Consider the following 19,330-nt stretch of genomic DNA (forward strand, 5'->3'; position numbering starts at 1 on the left):
ATGCTTTGACTGCTCTGGCAACATCCCCTTGGAGAACCAGAGCCCTCAGCTCAACTCCGTGGCCAACACCCAGACCTCTCCTGAATTTCTTCTGGCTAAGAACTCTCAGTTACTCTTTCTACATCCTCACCCGGACCTGGCCAATCTCACCTATCTTCCCCTCATACCCTCCATATATTCCATCAACAAATGCTATCTTTTCTGCCTGCAAAGAAATCCTGAGTTCTTTGTTAGATAGTAGGATCACAACAATGACAAGAGTCATACACCTGGTGATTCTATCATGGCTACGTAAGAGAACATCCGTGAACTGAGAAAATACCTGCTGAGGAAGTTGAAGAATGAGAGTCATGACATAGGTAATTGGTTCTCACAAAGTTCTGGATAATGGTGATGGTGGTAATAGTGTTAGTGATGATGGTGGTGAGGGTGGTGGTGAAGTGATGATGATGTTGATGATAATGATAATGAGAAAGAAGAGGAGGAGGAGGAAGAGAGAGAGGTGCAAATACAATAGAATATTAACCACCAGCAATGACACAATGGGTGTTCACTGTATCATTCTTACAAATGACCCGTTGATTGGGAATGGGTCAAAATAAGGAATTAAAAATCAGATCAGATCAGCACATTAAATCCATGCTCCTCACTGGGATCTCCAAGACCCTGAATGAACGGCTGGCCCAGGCCGACCCTCTGATCTCATCATGACCGCCCACTCCTTCATTCACCACACAACGGTGTCACTTTTCCTATTTCTTGAACAAGCCAGCTTTGCTTCCACCTCAGGACTTTGGCACTCTCTATCTGTTCCCTCTTCCTGGAAAGATCTCCCTCCAGATCCGCATCCTCCTCATCACCAGTCAGACACAAGCTCAAGTTACCAGAGGCCACTCCTTCTCCCCAGTGTTCCTCTAACACGTCACACAGCTACCTGTTCCGTCTCCTCGGATACCCCAGAAGCCCGTGAGGGACAGGGATGGCTCTATTCATGACTGAAACTTGAATTCAAGTGGACCCTCCATGCTCCTCACATTGATATCAGCTTCATCCAATGGAAAAACAATCTGAATCGCAGACATGAGCCACATACAAACTTTTACATTTTTTAATGGTTGCATTAAAAATACAAAAAAAGGGGTAAAATCAATTTCAGTGATTAGCACTCAACAGCCACATGTGAACAGAGGACAACATATCAGACAGTATACTCCTCAAATAGTGTTCTCCTCGTGCCAGATACTTTCCCAACATACTTGATACTTCCATTTGTATCGCCTCCCACTTAGGTGACCCTCCTGTGCCTCAGTTTGCTCACAAGCCACGTACAATTGGGCTGACTACATCATTATCCCCAAAGTCTTCCAAGGCTATCATCTCTAGAACAAAATTGTTCTGTTTCCTTGGGGATGATTGAGAAGAGAAAAAAATCCCATTTCCCCTAAGAGGCTGAGGTCCACCAGATGTTTCCCAGAGTTCAGCTGCAGGGGTTATGGCCTCTCTGAGCCCAGCCATGAACGTAAAACTCCCAACCTCTGTCTGTACTGAGCTGGGAAGTTCTGGGTCTGCCTCAGGAAGGAAAAGAGAGACCCTGGGGCTTGGTAAGAAGCCTGGGCACTGGAAACCAGGGCCACCCAGCTCAGCAACCCACCTGGTGACCAACTCCACACCTGCTTTGCAGAAAGGGCTACTGAACAGATATGCAACCTTGACAGGTCTTCAGCATGCAGCTGTGTAACCTATCCCTTTGCTTTGGCTCCTGCATCCCTCCAAGTAAAGGACTGTGTTGTCATCCATGCGCTCTCTGCTCTGTTACTGAGAAGCTAGGATCTTCTGGCTGATGTTCTTGGTTCTAGGATCCCACGGTGATGAACAGTTGAGACCCCTTCCTACGTGGACCCTCCCTACACTGTGATAAAGGCAGAGACCAAAACCACCTGAGCCAACAAATCTCTGATGTCAGATGGGGTAAGAGAGCGGTGCAGGGGCTGGGGACAGAGGCAGGGTTACCAGAGGCCTCTCTGAATTTGGTGCCATTTCAGAACTGAATTTCATAGAGCAAGTATCTGATGCTAGAAAATTTAGGGGCACAGGAACTGAGAGGGGAAATACCTTGAGGGCAGAACACGAATGGCAAGAGGAGAGAGAGAGTTAAGAAGGTCAGTGTGTCTGGAGTGCAGGGAGAGAGGCAGAAGGTGGTGGGAGCACAGGTCAGAAGGGCCAGGGTGATGGGTGGGGCAGGGTGGTGGCAAGGCGTCCCTGTCACTGTTCAGCCATCATTCTTGGTCTCGGTGAAGCTTACAGAATCATGCTCCTTGGCTCCCTTAGTCCTCCATTCGAGCCTGTGGCTCTGACAGTAGGCAGGATGACCGATTACTCATTTATACAATGCACCGTGGTGTGTAGATGGGACATAAATATTTACTGCCTCCAGCTGATGTGACTCTCAGTGCTGGGGAATTGCATATCAACATCCTGGAAACTCAACATATGATCTCATGGCTACTGCTCAGGATGGGCACCCTATTCTCTCCAGATACCCAAGTCAGGCTCTTCAGGAGGTAGTCAAGCCAAGCAGACATGCTAGATGTCCCCTCCTCCCCATCTGTGAAGACCAAGCCCTACAGGAGGCCGCTGGGATCCTGAGCTCAGAAGACCTGCAATACCAGCTCTGGTGGTGCTCCCAAAGGTTCCGCTTGATCTTCTAATTCATTCTGATATTTGTACCTGTGCCTGTGACTCCTGAGGTGTCTCCATTCACATCTGAGCTCCTCTATCATATAAGCCCAAGTCCTCCACTCCCTTTGTCCCCACTTGCCATGAGAGGATGCCTCACTAGAGCCCACTGGTTCTGACCAGCCAGTCTCCATCTTCTGGGTGAACCCGAATTCCACAATCTTCAAGGGATGCTTTCCGTGTTTGGAAGGCTCCCTCCAGAGCTTTTAGTTCTCAAAGTTTGCTGAACATGAGAACAGGGTGGAAAGTTTTTAAAACACTATTAACGGTGATAATCAGGTCCTACTCCAGACCAATTTGATCAGAAGATTTGGGGTGGCAGTCAGGAACTAGAATTTCTAGAATTCCCCCTCACAATTCCAATGGGCAGCCAAGACTAAGAATCACTGTACTAGAAGGGTTCTCTTCAACTACATTGTGTGCACAAATCACCTGGGCATATTGTTAAAATTTGTTTATGCAGACTCCGATTTAGTAGGTCTGGAGTGGAGCTCAAGACTCTGTGAGTTTTCAAACGACTCCCATGAGAGAGTTGTTGTTGGCTCATGGGCAAAAGTTTGAGTAGCAAGGGCCTACAGACAGCCACGTTTGAGAAGTGGAGAATGGAGATAGGCTTCACCGGTTTTCTATGTCCAAGTAAGTGACCATTATGATGCTCCCTTTAAAGTTGGGGAAGGGTATCCTGGATGAATTGGACTCCTAGGTCAAGGAAGAGGATCTTTCTGCCAATGTAGATAATGAGTTTCCACAGCTAAGAAATATTCTGGGTACCAGGTACCTAGCAGAGCATCCAGTACATCCTAGGTACTCAATGCATAGTACTTGTGCTACTTAGGTTATCATTACTTTTGTTATTCCTGCAGGACTCTCATTCCACTTCTCAAAACCAAACAAACATGTGCTTTCAGTGTTCAAAACCCTGACCAAGTTGGCTCCCAAACCACATTCATTCCCAGAGGATGAGCCTCATGCAGGAGATAAGCACAAGAAACTAGAGTCCCACGGGCTATCATCCCAGACACAACTCTGTGGACCTTGTGTGATCTCAGAACACCAGTGCAAGATGTCTTTGTTTTCCTTATTCACTTGACTCCTTTGCCAGAAACTGTGGATAGACTTCCACATCCTGATCATGGCCAACAGTGAGTGTTTGCTATAGGCAGGGACCTATTTTAAAAGATCTGCTTGGTTTAACTCTTTCTACCCATAAAATGACTCTAGGAAGCAAGAGTCAGTGGTCTCAATGGCAGGCCAGGAAACCCAGAAGACCAGGATAGCATGCACAATGAAAGTACCAAAGCCCAAACCCAGCCCACGCTCTTACTAGCTTCTCAAACTCTGTCAGATGAGTTCACTAAGATGCAAACTCTCATTCAGCAGGTGAGGTAGAATCTCACCTCATTATGTATATGTACATTTTCAAGGAAGAATGTCTTTAGCTTTTTTCAGATGCTGAAAAGATTTAAGACTACCATCTTAAAGGCCCGAGGCTCTCCTGGGTGATGCTAATGCAGCCAGTCCACCAACACATTTTGAGCAGCAAAGCCAGTCATGTGCTCTGATGCCTCCTGGTATTTCTGGATCTTTCTTAATATCCCCCTAAGATCTCTTGCCACTTTACTACAGTTGGTGGTTGGTTGATTTGATGAGTGCAAAATCACAGTAAATTTCCACTTTGAACATGTATCCAAAGTTATGTTTAAAACTTGAGCTCAAATTTGCGATATTGTGTGGCAAAGGATAGCAGCTATTTGGGAAAGCATTGTGTCTGTTATAAGATATGGAAGATGTAACTTGTTGTGAAATTGCTTTTTACATTTCGGTTTCACCACTGAGAATGCTTTCTGGGCCAGGGAAACCATTCCCATCCTGAAAAGCAAAGTGGAAAGTCATAATTTGAGAAAAACAGGGAGGGATTTTTTTTTTTTTTTTAAACATAGAAGTGAATCATTGGACTGTAAGCTATTCTCTTTAGCTCACTAAAAGTGAGAGTGTGCATGTGGAAACCAGAAGAAATGACAAAACTTCCTGCCCAGAGAAGGGCATTTAAGGGCAAATCAAGAGTGTCCACTTAATCAGCCTGGATTCAGTGGTTGGGAACTGGCGCTTGTAAATGAGAAAGAGGAAAACTGAATGGAAGGGTTAGGATAAATAACCATGGGCGCTGTTGATGGATGCCAAAGTGACCTGAAGTTGCAGAATCTCAAACAAGGCCCTAGAAGAGATTGACTTCAAATGATGCATCTTTGGAAAAACAAAACAACCACCACCAAAAAGAACACCTTCCTCAAAGCTGGGGAGATGATCAAGGTTAGAATCCAGAGTGATCAACATCAACGACAGTAAGGATTGGTTAGAATGGCACCTTTAGGCAATTTCCCAAATCCACTGATTCTTAAACGTGGCTCACGTTCAGGAAAGCTTGAAACCTCACCCACTCCCATGATCAGACAACATCCTCACACCTATGAAATCATGATATTGGAGAGAAGGACACAGTCATCCCTAATGCTTCAAGCTCTGCAGGTGACTCTAATGTGAGCCAAATTGAGGATCACTGGCATTCAGAGTCTTCACTCAGGTTATGAAGGAATCCATCTGGATAAGGGATTTTTCACCCTGGCTGCAGGTTAGAATCACCTCGAGGAGATTTTCAAAAATACTGGTGTCAGCTCCACTGCCTGGGAATTCTGATTAATTTGAGGAGCTTGTATTTTTAAGGACTCTCTTGCTGTTTCTAACACACAACCAGATAGGTGACCACTGTTCCAGACGGGTTTTTTTTTTTTTGCCAAGACTCCTTTTCTATTGCTTCCATTTCAAGAATCTAGGCTATTAAGGCTGAAAATGCATCCTAGACTTTATGCAAAGGCGGATCACTCATCTTCACCTTTAAAATTGGGACTTCTAACTTTGGAGGGAGTCTGTGAATCCCCTTAAATCCTACACAACTACTGGATGAATATGTATTATTCATATGCATATGTATATTTTCAAGGGAGAATGTCCTTAGCTTTTATCAGAATGCTCAAAAGACTTAAGAATACTACCTTAAAGGCAAATATGACTTAATAAGTTTAAGAAGTTAAAGAATGAGTTTGATCTCATAAGTCCCTCTCTGACAAGTTTTGGACTTGGACACTCATATCGCCACCTAGTGGCTGTCTATCCTTATTGTAGGTTTAGTTCAGACCCCTTGAAAACCTCTACAGGTGGCAGGTGTAAAAGTTCCAGATCCAAGCACCCAAGTAAAAGTTGTGTCTGGGACTGGGATCAGTGACCTAGCACTGGTAATGTTCACAGTGAGATGTGACTTCTCAAGATGTACTTTTAAGGATATTTGCACTCAGAGATCTTTCATTCCTGTCCCCAGCTGGGTAAGGACATGGTGGTTTTTCCAATCCAGACTGTTCTTAGCTATTTGCTTTGGTTTAAACCCTGGTTTTCTTTCTTACTGATCATGTTGGCCTTGGGAAAGTTCCCTAACTTTGCCACTTCTCAGAATGAAGATGGTACAAGTACTTCTAAAATTGTTGTGACAAATAAATAAGAAAACAAATGGAAAATGCTCAGCATGACCCTGGCACTGGGCAAGAGCCCAGTACATATTTAGGTTATATTACTAATGTTTTTATAATTGTTTATACCTTGACTTTGCTCAAGTCACGAAAATTTCCTTGAGTTTCATTGATTGATCCACAAGACAAGGAAAAGAAGACCTACCCAGTTCCCTTCATAGCGTTACAATGATGATCAAGTAAAAAAGTAGAAAGTACAGTCTGTCCTCCATATCCACAGGTTCTGCGTCCAACTGCAACACTCTACGCAACAAGATTCTACCATTAATCAAAACTCTTTTTAAAAAACTGTATCTTTACTAAAACTGTCGTCATTCTCTAAACAACATGGTATTTCTATAGCATTTACATTATATTAGGTGTTATTGGTAATCGAATGATTTGAGGTACACAGGAGGACGGTATAAATTAGATATAATACTATGTCATTCATACTAAGAGACTTGAGTATGAAAATTTGGTGTCTTATTGGGTCCTGGAATCAATTTCCCACAGACACCAAAAGACAACTGTATTGCATTTTTCTCTGAGAGCTCTTTATCAAAGAAGTCTATAGCTCACAGGAAAGGATCACCCTAAAATACAGACGATATTATTCCTCTCAGGAAGAACTCTCTGAGATTCTAACAGTTGAGGAAGCTCTGCCTCTGGATGCAGACTTTCTTGTTACGTACCCAGGATCCCAGGCAGCACAAACCTCCCAGCCACTCCACCATGTCTGCTCCAATGTGTGTCCTCCCTCCACTCCACCATGTCTGCTCCAAGCCACCTTTCACTTAAGAGATTTATTCCAGCCTCTCAATAACTTGCAGATGCCCCAAGTCACCAGCCCTTGTTGGGTCCAGACACTGGCTGGCAGTGGTCTCTCTCATAACAAACCTTTCCCAGGAAGACAGTCCCCAATCTCTTTCACAAGGCTGTCTGTCCACTGGGGTATCCTTCATTGCGCAATCCCGCATGACCTGCTGCACCAGAACAGGAACATCACCAAAATTTCGCCACATTCTCAGCAAGGATTCAAGTAATCAGCTCTCACATACCTGGGGTCTGCTTGGCAGTATGCACAGGGGTGTAGTGGTTTTTGGAGGATGATCTGACCAGAGTGTTCTCTTTGGGAGAGGTATCGATAGCCAAGATAGTTTCTCTTTCACAGTGTGCTATGGGGATTGATCCCTGTTGTCTTAAGATGTCAGCCAGAGCCCTAAACAAGGAAGAGATCACACAATGAGATTCTCTGAGCAGGTGTGCACAACCCCAAAGGTCGCTGGCTTCCTTCCATAGGCCTTTTGATTCACGGACCTGTAGGAGGAACAGACAGAGATATGGCATTCAGTTCTCAATAGTCATAGCTTTATCTGGTGTTGGTCTCAGTGGGGACACAGGGCAGAGGTTGCCATGCCTGTGGGTACAGACACTAACAGGCTATGATTATAGTTTGTTTCTCTCTCTCTCTCTCTCTCTCTTTCATTCATTTCACATCTGTGAACTCAGACTTTTCAAAATCCTGGTTCCCCCGATACCCACCTACATCAGACACAGCAGTTGGTCGGCGGAAAGCCCTACAGGAAAGGGCTGACACCCCTGGCCTCAAATTCAGCAGCAGGTTACTAGTTATCGAGGGACCAACCTCCCCATCTAAAAAAACACACATACACCGAGTAGCCCGTACTAAATACTGGTGACCCAAATAAGTACAACACACAACCCCTGGAGTCAAAAAAAAAAAAAAAAAAAAAGGTGCAATTTAATAGCAAAGCCAGAATGCAAAGATAAAAAGGTAAATATCAGAATACATGATGGTGTAGACAGCAAAGGCAAATGGAGTTTAAGGAAGGGAGAAATTACAAACATAGGAAAAAAACATACAGGGAGAAAGAGACACATACACACAGACTCTGCCAGAGAGGGAGAGACCACCCTTCTGCAGAAGTCTCAGTAACCAGAGAAAGCAGGTTCTGTTTACACAACATCTGACATCAACAACCAAACATGCATTTATTGAGGACTCAGCATGCCCCAGTCGCTGCAGAGACAGAAGTAGATAGGACTCCATTATTGCCTTCTACAGAAATCCTTCTACAGGATTTAGGGGAAATTGCTCCCCCAACTGGGTGCCCAGACCACCCCAAGTTTCCCTTTGCACCTGAGTCCAGCTCCCACACTCTGCGCTCTCAGGGAGTGACAGCCACAGCCGTTGAAAGACACGTCTGGGAGTGAATTGTTTCCTTCCATTATGATGCCTGTGACATGCTGAACCTTCCTCAAAGAGCATCCAGGTGGCAATCTTATCATTTAGTGGCATTTATATAGCAATTTGGGATTTTCCAAATGCTTTCCCCTTGCTGGCTTTCTTTTCTCTCAGCCTGTCAAGGAAAGAGCAGACACATGCCACCACCCCCCATTCACTACTGTGGACCAAGTAGTCAGGGAGAACGCAGAATCTCACTGCTCTGGGAAAGGAAATCAAGCAAACCCAGGGTTCACACCTAGAGAGCTGACCTTCCGTGCCCAGGAATGAGAACAATTATTGCCCTGGACCGTCAAGAGGTTTGGGTTCCAATCCCAGCTCTGCCCCTGATCAGTCATGAACCTTGAGGCAAATACCAAACTGAATTTTAACTACTTTTTCCCTCTGGATTCTAAAATTTGACAACTTTATCTTTTTAAATCACACATCTATGCAAGAAGACTTGGTTCCTTCACTCTTCTAATTATTGAATTAATTATTCCTACCACCTTTTGGTCATTAAAAACATCAGTGAACTTTAAGTTATGATAGGCATACAGGCCAATGGAATAAAATTGAAAGGGTAAAAGTAAACTTATATATCTACGGTTGATTCATTTTCAGTTAGAGTGACAGGAGCATTCGGTGGAGAAAGAACAGCTTTTTTTTCAAAACATGGTCCTGGGACAAGTAGATTTCCACCCACAAAAGAATCAAGTTGACCATTATATCACACGATATGCAAAAGTCACTTGGAAATAGATCATACACCTAAATATTAGTCTTAAACTTATAAATTCTTAGAAAAAAATATAGGAGTATATCTTTGCCACTTCTCAAACTTGGCAATGACTTCTTAGATATGACACTGAAAGTACAAGCAGCCAAAGAATAAATAGATGAATTTAAAATATTTGTGCATCAGAGGAGACCATCAAGAAGATGAAAGGCAAATCATACAACAGGAGAAAGCATTTGCAAAACATATCTGATAAGAGACTTGTGTTCAGAATCCACAAAGAAATCTTACACTTAATGATTTTAAAAAAAAGACCCAAATACCTCAATTTTAAAATGGGCAAAGTATTTAAACAGGCATTTCTTCAAAGAAAGTAAATATAAGAAGTAACTCAGCATCATTGATCACTAGGGAAATGCAAATCAGAGTCGCACCGTGATACCCATTCAAATTCAACCAAGAAGCCCAGATAATGCAGTTGAAGGGTCTGCATAATTTTACATTTCCAGCAGCCGAGTATGAAGATTCCTATTGCTCTACATCCTGTCAACACTTGGCATTATCTGGCTTTTTTGCTCTACACTTTAAAATTGAAGCATGACTTTTACGGTAGGTAAATGATATCTCAATAAAGACACTTCCCCCGCAAAAGTCTTCTTCTTTTTCTGGCCTCCCGAGTTCTTAGAAAGACTCCTACTTCTCTGGTGCAATGAAGGAGAATGGAATCATGGGGTTGGACCCATTCCCTTTGGGCAGTCACGGTGAACCTGCACCAGTGGTTCTCAATCAGGGTGATTTTCCAACTCCTGCAGGGACATTCAGCCATGTCTGGAAACATTTTGGATAGTCATGACTGAGGAGGGAAGTGCTACTGGCTTCTGATGGGTGGAGGCCAGTGATGGCTGTTCAATATCCTGCAATGCACAGGTCAGGCCTCATGACAAAGAATTATCAAGTCTGAAATGTCCTTAGTGGTGAAGTTGAGAAACTCTGATTAACATCCACTCAGTACTCTGTGAGCTGGGTGTTTATCATTAATGCAATTCAGGTCCACAAACATCTACTGAGCAGCCCATAAAAAGAATGAACACCAGGGTGGGCTCCAGGGGACACAGAGTGTCAAGAGACACTAACCTAAGTGTCCTGAAGAAGGGCAGCCCTGTCTGTTTGGATCATCACTATCCCTCAAGTCTTGGTACCCACACAGCCATAACGTAAAGAAAGGAAGAAGGGGATCCCTATTCCCAGCCTTGAAGGGCTTTCTGCCCAGCATACTTTCATCCACAGGGACAATTTAAATGGCAGTTTCATAGGAGTGGCTCCAGGGCTCACTGGCCAAACAGGAACCACCAGAGAAGATATTTGTCAACCTGAGGTTCCTTTTCCCAACATGGGGAAATTCTGGGAAACCATCTGCAGGATATAGGCACCATTCAGGCCTCCAGTACTTTCCTGAAGACCAGCAGGCGAGGTGCATCCCAAGTGGATTTAGATCTGGTATGTTTAGCAGACAATGAGTCAAAACTCTGGGTTGTAGTTAGGCTGTTTCTAAATGTCTCTTGACCATACCACGGAAGCAAATAACTTGAGAGAAGACTTTGGATGCCCCTTGGGCTGAGGCTGAGCTGGGCAGCAGAGCCAAGGGTAGGTACTGGAAAAAAAAAAATGTGCTTCTTAAGGCGGCTAGGAAGGCTGTCTGAAGCCAGGGACCCTATCGTGTGTGGTTCCAAGGACTAGCATGGTGACCAAGGAAATGATCCTGGTTCCTTACCTACTGCTAAATAGTCCTCCAAGATCTGACCTTTCCCAGTGCCCTCCGGCAATTAGAAAGGCAGTCCTCATGCCCCTCTTGACAGCAGTTCCCAGTCCCATCCCCTGAGCTCAGTGACCTCCCTGCTTGCTCTGGTTCCTTGCCATCTTCCATCCAATTCTCTCCAGGGAACTCAATAAATATTCTTCTAATTCTGAAATGTGCGATCCCGGGTCTCACCTAATTAATTGGGATACGCCGGAGGAAATGGGTTAAGGCCTGAGCTACTTTCCTCACCAGAGGAAAGAAAAATTGGTCACGGAGGAACAAAGAAGCAGATTTTGTGAGTGGGCAAGCAGCTTTCTGGTGGGGGGCGGGGGGTGGGTAGGCAGTGACAGACAGACAGACAGAGACAGACAAAAAGACAGGAAAGGAAACAGGTGCGGGGAGAAACAAGGCACATGGGAGAGGGAGCCCAACAGATGGAGAGAGAAAGAGACAGTCAGAAACTTGCAGCAAGAAAAAGGGAGAGGAAGAGGAAAGAGACCAGAAACCTTAAGGTTAAGTCAGAGAGAGAGAGAGAGAAATGACCAGGTAGAAATATAACAGGAGAGAAAATAGAAAGCAGAAAATCAAAGGGAAAATCAGAGATGGAAAAACGATTCAAGAGAGAGACATTCAGAGTTGGAAGAGGAGGCTAGAGAGAGATGTTCGGAGGAAAAGAAATTCAGAGAGAGACATACACAGAGATGGCCATGGGAGGGAATGGGGACAAGGCTGTCAGCTATGTGCTCCAGCAAAGCAGCAAGCAGCGAGCCACCCCACCCCACCCAGGAACCGCCTGTTACCCTCCCATGATGATTACAGATGTGCCCAATTTAGCAATTTGAGCTAAGCCCCTCCCCTGTAGGCCACTTTTACTGCAACATCTAATTTATCAAACAAACGAATTCTTTTGCCTGAATCATCTGAATGCTTGCCTGGGTCTGCTGTTCCCTCCTGCATATGTCTTCCTTGGCTCTCTCTGATGTGTAGTGAGCCAGGGAGAGTAAATGAATTGGGCAGCAAACCTGACCAAGGGGGAAAAAAATAAAGTCATTCTGGTCGTTCAGGCCTGAGGATTTTCGTTTTTCTTCCTTTTTTCATTCGCAGTATTGTGCATTAATCATCTGGATCATGGAAAGACCATCTTACCTTTGAATAGCACTTAGCAATTTCTAAATGTGTCCACCTGCCTTGCCCCATGTGATTCCTTCTAACCCTGCGACCTTTGGAGCTATTATCATTCTCAATTTTTAACAAGGAACTGAGGTTCAGACTAATTTCAGAACTCAAACATGATGGAACAGAAATTTAAATACAGGGCTTCCGACTTGAGCCAGGCACCCTTGTGTGCATTTGGGACTGCCTCTTACATACATCTCACTTTCCCAAGAAGCCTCGGCTTTAATGATTTCTCCCTGTCTCTCCAGCTGGGCCTGATCATTTAGCAAATGCCAACTAATATTTGAGCATGGAGAAACAATTAACAGATGAGCGGTTCAAGGCAAGATCCGTTGTTTATTTGCTTAAAGCCTTGTGTAATGTTGTCCATGGTCCCAAAGAAAGGAAAACGTGTTTAGATTTCCTTAAGTGCCTAGTTGTCTCCTGTAAGGACCAAACTCTGTTGGCATTCTGACATGCTGTGCCCTGAACTCAAGACAGGAAATCTTGCTCAAAATGGCAAATGAATTTCTTTAACAGGAAAATCAACAAAACTTCGCTCATCACTTTCCTTCATAGTCTTTCCTGCTTGGGAAATTAAAGACTATTATTTACTGATGGATCACTATGTGCCAGCTACTGGACCAAAGTCTAACATGCACTATATCCTGTAATCCTCAGTACATTTTTATATGATAGATGCCATTTCCCCACTTCACTGATGGAAAAACTAAGACTCTGAGAGGTTTGATATCTTGCCCAAGGTAACATAGCTAGTAAAAGGTGTCACCAGATTTCAAATATAGATAGCTAAAGTCCAGGGACTATTTACCAGTAGATTACGCATCCATCTATCCACCCATCCACCTACTTACCTATTCATCCACCCATCTATCCACCCATCCATCTACTTACCTATCCATCCACCCATCTATCCATCCATCTACCTACTTACCTATACATCCACCCATACATCTTCTTACTTATCCATCCACCCACCCACCCATGCATCCATTCATCTATCCAACCATTCATCCATCTATCCATTTACAAATTCATCCACCCACACATCCATACATCCATTTATTCATCCACCCATCCATCCTCCAATCCACTCACCCACCCACCCACTTATCCATCCATCTATCTACTCATTCATCCATCCAGCCACCCACCCATCTGCCCACCCACCTATCCATCCTCTATCCTTTCATCCATCCACCCATCTTCCCACCCACCTATTTACCCATCCATCCATCCATCCATCCATCCTTCCATTCACTTAATCACCTTTGTTTTTTCAACTCCTGTGTTCCTGTAACAGTCTCTGAACAAGATTTTAGAGAGTGTTCAATCTTTAGTGGAAAAATCTACCCAGATCTAAGAACTCAGCCACAGCTCAACTGTTCCGTTCTATTCATCTTTGTGAGTCACTAACATCAACAGATTTGAAACGTTTTACACTATTTTAGCAGTCAACCTTTTTGTCAAATGATATTCTGAATAGAACACCAATAGAGTTCACTAGACCCTTGCTCTGCATGAGGCCTGAATGAGGAGCTAGAACCATGATCTTCCCACCTCTCCCCCTCCACCCCATAGTTCCTGGCCTTCGTGGAATTTCCAGATTTGAAAAGAAATGGGACCAAGGAGCACCAAATTAAAAACTTGGAATTTTTTTGTCCCAGTCTTGACTCACCGTGTAGCTAGGAAAAATTTAGGTCTCCAAAGAACAAATGAGGATCCTGGAGCCCCTGAGTTCACCTGGTCAGTCTTTTTTTGCTTCAATTAGAATGCTGTCCTTGAGGACCCCATGAATACTGCTGCTCACTCAAGTGGAGCACATGGAAACCAGACTTTGGCTTCTGCCATGTTCCTGGATTTCTGAGCTATATTAATGCTGCAGAAGGGAGAAAAATAAGCTCAGCTATTGTTCGGTAACTTGTTCTGTGCCAAGAGCAAGGCAAACTGGATACTTTAGACCCCTAATCATACCCTTCCTCTTTTTCAGGGGAAGAAGGAAGAAATTTATGTTGCTGGATAGGTACAATAAAAAGCCAAACAGATGAACTATTACATGAATAAGTTATTCTGGCTTATGTTCCTACTCCTAAGGACTAATGAGAACTCTCTTGGCTTTGAAGAATTTTCTAAAAACATTCGTGTCTAATTAAGTAGTGTATACTGAATATAATTAATTCTTTTTTTAAGAATAAAGAGTTCTTCATGAGAGGACCATCAGTCTAATTTTTTGCACCCTTTACAGAGAACAGCTAAATAAAATGTAGACCGACTAGGAAATTGAACTATTAATTTAATAGCTGCAGGACAGATCATGGAAGTTGATTCTGGATTTTTTTTTTCTTGAGTAAATCTCTGATAGGGGCTTCTTTTGTATTTTTCTTAGAAGTAGAGCTTGAACATTTTATTCCAGTTTAAAAAAAAAAAGAATTCTAGTTATTTGAATCCTAGATAATTGAGTTCTTACTTGACATTGAAGTTGAGGAACAGCTGGGGTTTTCTTTGACCACATCTTCAAGATTATCTACTGGACAGTCAGAGTGCTTTTATTCTCTAAAATATGCACTCCTGACAATTGAAGTGAATATATTTTTAATAAACACGGACCAAGGAGAATGGCTTAATTTAGTTCCCCCTATTCCCAGTTCTCTCACAGTCCACTTGAAAAACACAGCTGCTGGCTTTGTGTGTGCACAAGACAGCTCTCCTCATACAGAGAGGCTCAGAATGGATGTGGAGATCTCATTTGTTGTGTTAACAATGTCTATGCATCTGCACTGAGCTGTTCTGCAGGTCTGAGTTGTCCCCAGCACAATCGGAATTCATCACAGCCAATAAACATCACAGGACTCAGGGAGGGAAGCCACGGCCTGCTCATTTTGCTTTTTCAAGCAAGCAGGACTATTTGCTCCATCCCAGTGACTGTCTATCCTGGGGCTGTAGAGAGATGACCAGCCAGGAGCTCAGTAGAGAATCCACATGAATCCCCTGTGACTGCCGTTCCTTCCAAGTAGCATTCCTGACTTCAGGAATCAGATGAAAGTGTACCCAGAACCACAATTTTTTAGAAATATTTGGATTGTTTGAGAATGAATCAAACCTCTGAATGTGTCGACGGTAGCCTACCATTTAAAAGTGAGCAAATAAAAAAAAAAATGCTACCAAGATTTGTTAGTGGAGCCACATGACTGGGCAGGTGATGGATGAGTTAATAAATGCACCTGCATGTGAGGTACAAATGGGTCGCTGCTGCTACTTTTGTATTATTGGTTCTGTCTTTAGTTTTGTTTTGTTTTGTTTGGCTAAGTGCACAGACCTTAAATCTACAGAGAAGTAAAACACGAGGCAGAAAAACCTGAAGTCTAAGCACTGGGATTCTGGAGGCTGCAGTGCCAAAGTTGGAACACGGGCCACTTAATACATTAGTGACCATTAGCTACCGAAGGGCCCCATGACTCTGTTTCCTCATTGAAAAAAAAAATTAAGGCAAAAATAATAAGGAAAAAAATAATGTCATAGGGTTATCATGAAGACTAAATGAGTTAATATTTGTAAAGCACTTAGAACAGAGCCTGGCATCGAGGAAGCACTATATAAATATTTGACTAATAAATAAATCCCAATACAACCTCTCAATGTCTACACAGCCTCGGCCTTTGGGACCACAAACAAAGCACAGGAGGAAGAGAGAAGTCTTGGGGACCAACTTGATGATGCCAAGTTGGCAAAAGTCTTGAGCCATGTGGCACAAGTCTGTGGCCATGGTCATCTTGGAAGGGACCACCCACAGCCCACATGTTCCACTCAGGCGAAGGATGTGACTCCATATGGTCACACACCAGTTTTCGCCGTACCCTGAACTTGGACTTGGACTGCCAGGAGTAAAAAGAGTGTCTCTGTGGGTCTTTCACCTAGGGCATCATGGATGGTGCTTCCAAGAGTATGCAAGGAAGCATCAAGATGAAGATCTACTGAAAAGCAAATAAAATAACATATTGTCAGTGAAACAAATCAGGATTCTGCTACAATGCAGGAGAGCAACCACGTCAAACCTCTTTGGTAAAGGATTCAGTTATTTATTTTTTCCTTCATTCCCTTTTCTAGCTTTTCTTCTTTCTTTCTTTCCTTCTTTCCTCCCCCCACCACTCTCCTTTTCTTTCTTCCTTCTTTAATATAAGTATAAGCATTACTGTCATTTCCATGGTCTCCAAAGTTCACGTTTACACCACCCCATCAGAAGGGTGTGGCATAAAAAAATAGCCACCCCAAATTCTAGCCACTTTAATTCATTTAGTCACTTCACTCATATTTATTACACCAGGCACTGATCTGGACACTAGAACACAGGTGTGAACTAAATAGGCCGATGCTCTTCTCCTCTAGTCCTAGTGGTGGGAGAGAGGGATCCCTGCCACCGAGAAGAGTTGTTTCCACCGGGGGGGAGACCAAGCAGTTTCCCAGAAGAAATTTCCAGATCATTTAATTTGAGTTTCCGAGGCCCACATCTTCTGGGCAACCCAATTTCTAGGTGAATGGCCTCTGCATAGATAGGAAGACTTCAAATCATGTCTCCTGAAGACAGACACAAACATAGGAACATTGATTTAAAAGAAGGGAATGCTGAAGGGGCGTTGACTGCGATTGTCAAGATGGTCTGCTGGCTTGCAGAAGAGAAGATACATCCCTCTGGATGATTCTGTTGAGTGGATCCTATGCCAAAGGAGTCAGTTTGGGCACCTGGTAAAAATCAACTAGAATTGCTTCCAATAATAGACAAGACCCTCTCTCTGGGGTAGGGGCATGGACGTTGCTGTACGCAAGAGGAAGGGTGCCCAGAGGAAGATGCACTGAAAGGCCTCACAATTCTCTTTCCATAGAGATTCTAAGAGTTTAGCATGTTAGAACCAGACACCCTCATGAGGCCATTTGCAGATAATATTCTTAACCCACTGGAGCGTGCAAGGAAAGTGTATTTTCTCCCACACTTGGGCTGTTGCCCCTGTAAGTGCAGAGGTGGACTCTCTTCCAGGATCTCTAGGGGGTGCAAAGATCAGAATGGACCAGAGAAGAACACACAGCCACATCTCATGGCCTCTACGTCAGACCCAAAGGTCCTGGGCGATTCACCAAGCTCATGAGGAGAAAAAGTGACACATTTGAGATCAGACGGCTTCCTATCTCAGCTTACAGGAAGTGGACTATGGCAGGAGAAGATGAATGGCAACCTACAAAAATGAGATATTGCTAAATGTCTCTGGAGATGACCCTCAAAGGCACAGAAGCAGATGAAGGGAGAGAAAGGGGTAAGGGCACTAGCTAAGTGCCACTGGCCCCAACACTAGGGTTGGGGGCAGTGACTTAATTCAGGCTGCTGAGGCTATTGAGGAAGTACCAAAAAAAGGAAAAAAAAAAAAAAATCTTCTCATCTTCTTATCACCCAGAAGCCAGGCAAGTTGTCCCAAGTCTGACTCTAGACCTCTGTCTTCTCAGGCACAGCTGACCATTCTTGCGGTCAAATGAAGAGACCCCTGAGGCTGTGGCAGTGATTCACAACATTAATTCTCAAAACCTAAAGAGAGGGTTGTTGGATTCTCAAACAACAGGGATATAAAACAAGAAAAGAAACAAGAAGAGGGGAAAATTAGAGGGAGCCCCCAGAGGGAATTCAAAAGGGAACTTAAAGCAGCCTTATAGTCAAGCATCACCAATTCTATAGAAATGGGGGTAGGCTAATCCCAGCCAATGAAACAGGCATCGAAATCATAAACCATTGAAAGGAAATGCATTTTCATTGTTCTTTGAGCCGTTGCAGGATTTCACAGACTAAAACAAAATAAAATAAAAGCAGATCTTTGGAGGAAGGGCTACTTCATTGAATAGATAGGAATGCACTGTCATCAGCATGCCAACTGTCTACCTAGTCTGCTTGGAAACAATCTGTCCCTCTCCATGGTGTATGTCCCCTGCACATTTTTTTTGCAGTCTTGTCTCAGCTATTAATCTGTTCATCACTGTTTCTCATCAGAGTGAGAAAAGACAAGAGCCACTTCGTCCAGGTTCAATTTGGATAAATTCTGAATTTGTAACATCTGAATGGATGCAGTTTAATGAAGTTACATCTGGAAAAGTTTAAGAAGGAGAGCCGAAGGGAGACGGAGGAAAAGAAGTCAGAAGTGAACAGGAATCAAAAGAAGGACAGATGGAGAAGAAGCAGCAGTGGATGCAACACTGGAAGTAACAAGGAGAAACATTTTAATGATGTGACTTAAAAGAGAGAGAGGCGACAGATCCTTTGCTCAAAGACCCAACATTCTTCTTTGCAAATGCTGTGGTTGGGGAAGGAGGTACTGGTATGGAGGTGGGGCAGAAGCTGGTGGTGGCTTAAAGGAGCACAGAAAAGCTGGGTTACTTCCCAATGTGTAGACACTTTTCCAAACCTGTGGGATTTTATTCTTGGAAAACTTCAGCTACCTTTCTCGGGATGCCGTAAAAAAGGTCAGAGAAAGCCAACTCTTAGTCCAGAGGGGAAGCGGGAATCCACATTCTTCCCCTTGTTCTGGAATAGGATCAGGGTCTCAGGGAGGCAAGTTAACATGAGCCTCTCTCATGTTCCAACCAAGCTGCCCCAAAATCCCAGACTGACAGCACCCAGCATGATCTAGGACTGGGGCAGAAAACAATTCTCATGACAATTCCTTTCTCAGCTTCTTTGAGGTTTAGGCCCTAACCTGTCCGACCCCCTAGCCAGATTCTCAGGACCTCAAAAAGAAGAGGATGCCTGGGTTCTGGTACAAGCTGTCAGATGTCACTGAAAATTAACAGCCCAGTCCGGCATTCAAATTCCTCCTCACTGGAGCAGCGAGGGGAGGAAGTGCCTGGGTACCAAACATACTTCCCAGAAGAGGACAGCTGGCCGAGGGACAAGGAATATGTCCAGAGGACAGGTGTCCTAAGTAATGAGACTTTAATGCCGAAGCTAATGGGAACACTATATGAGACTAAATGCCAACAAAGCAAGGAATAATGAGTATTTGTGAAGCCTGAAAGCAACAACTCAACTCCTCTCCCAAATATCA

The 19,330-nt window shown here is 43.8% G+C and overlaps 1 protein-coding gene across 1 annotated transcript in view; it reads right to left on the reverse strand.

Annotated features, from left to right (window-relative positions):
* Window positions 1-19,330, reverse strand: part of LOC143404358 (rho GTPase-activating protein 29-like) — a 93,113-nt gene that overhangs the window by 55,113 nt on the left and 18,670 nt on the right. The window contains exon 6 of the mRNA XM_076862547.1: window positions 7,355-7,613. Coding sequence (XP_076718662.1) covers window positions 7,355-7,613 — 259 coding nt within the window. The remainder of the gene's footprint in view (window positions 1-7,354; window positions 7,614-19,330) is intronic.

The sequence above is a fragment of the Callospermophilus lateralis genome, chromosome 7, assembly GCF_048772815.1.
Source record: "Callospermophilus lateralis isolate mCalLat2 chromosome 7, mCalLat2.hap1, whole genome shotgun sequence".
NCBI lineage: Eukaryota > Metazoa > Chordata > Mammalia > Rodentia > Sciuridae > Callospermophilus > Callospermophilus lateralis.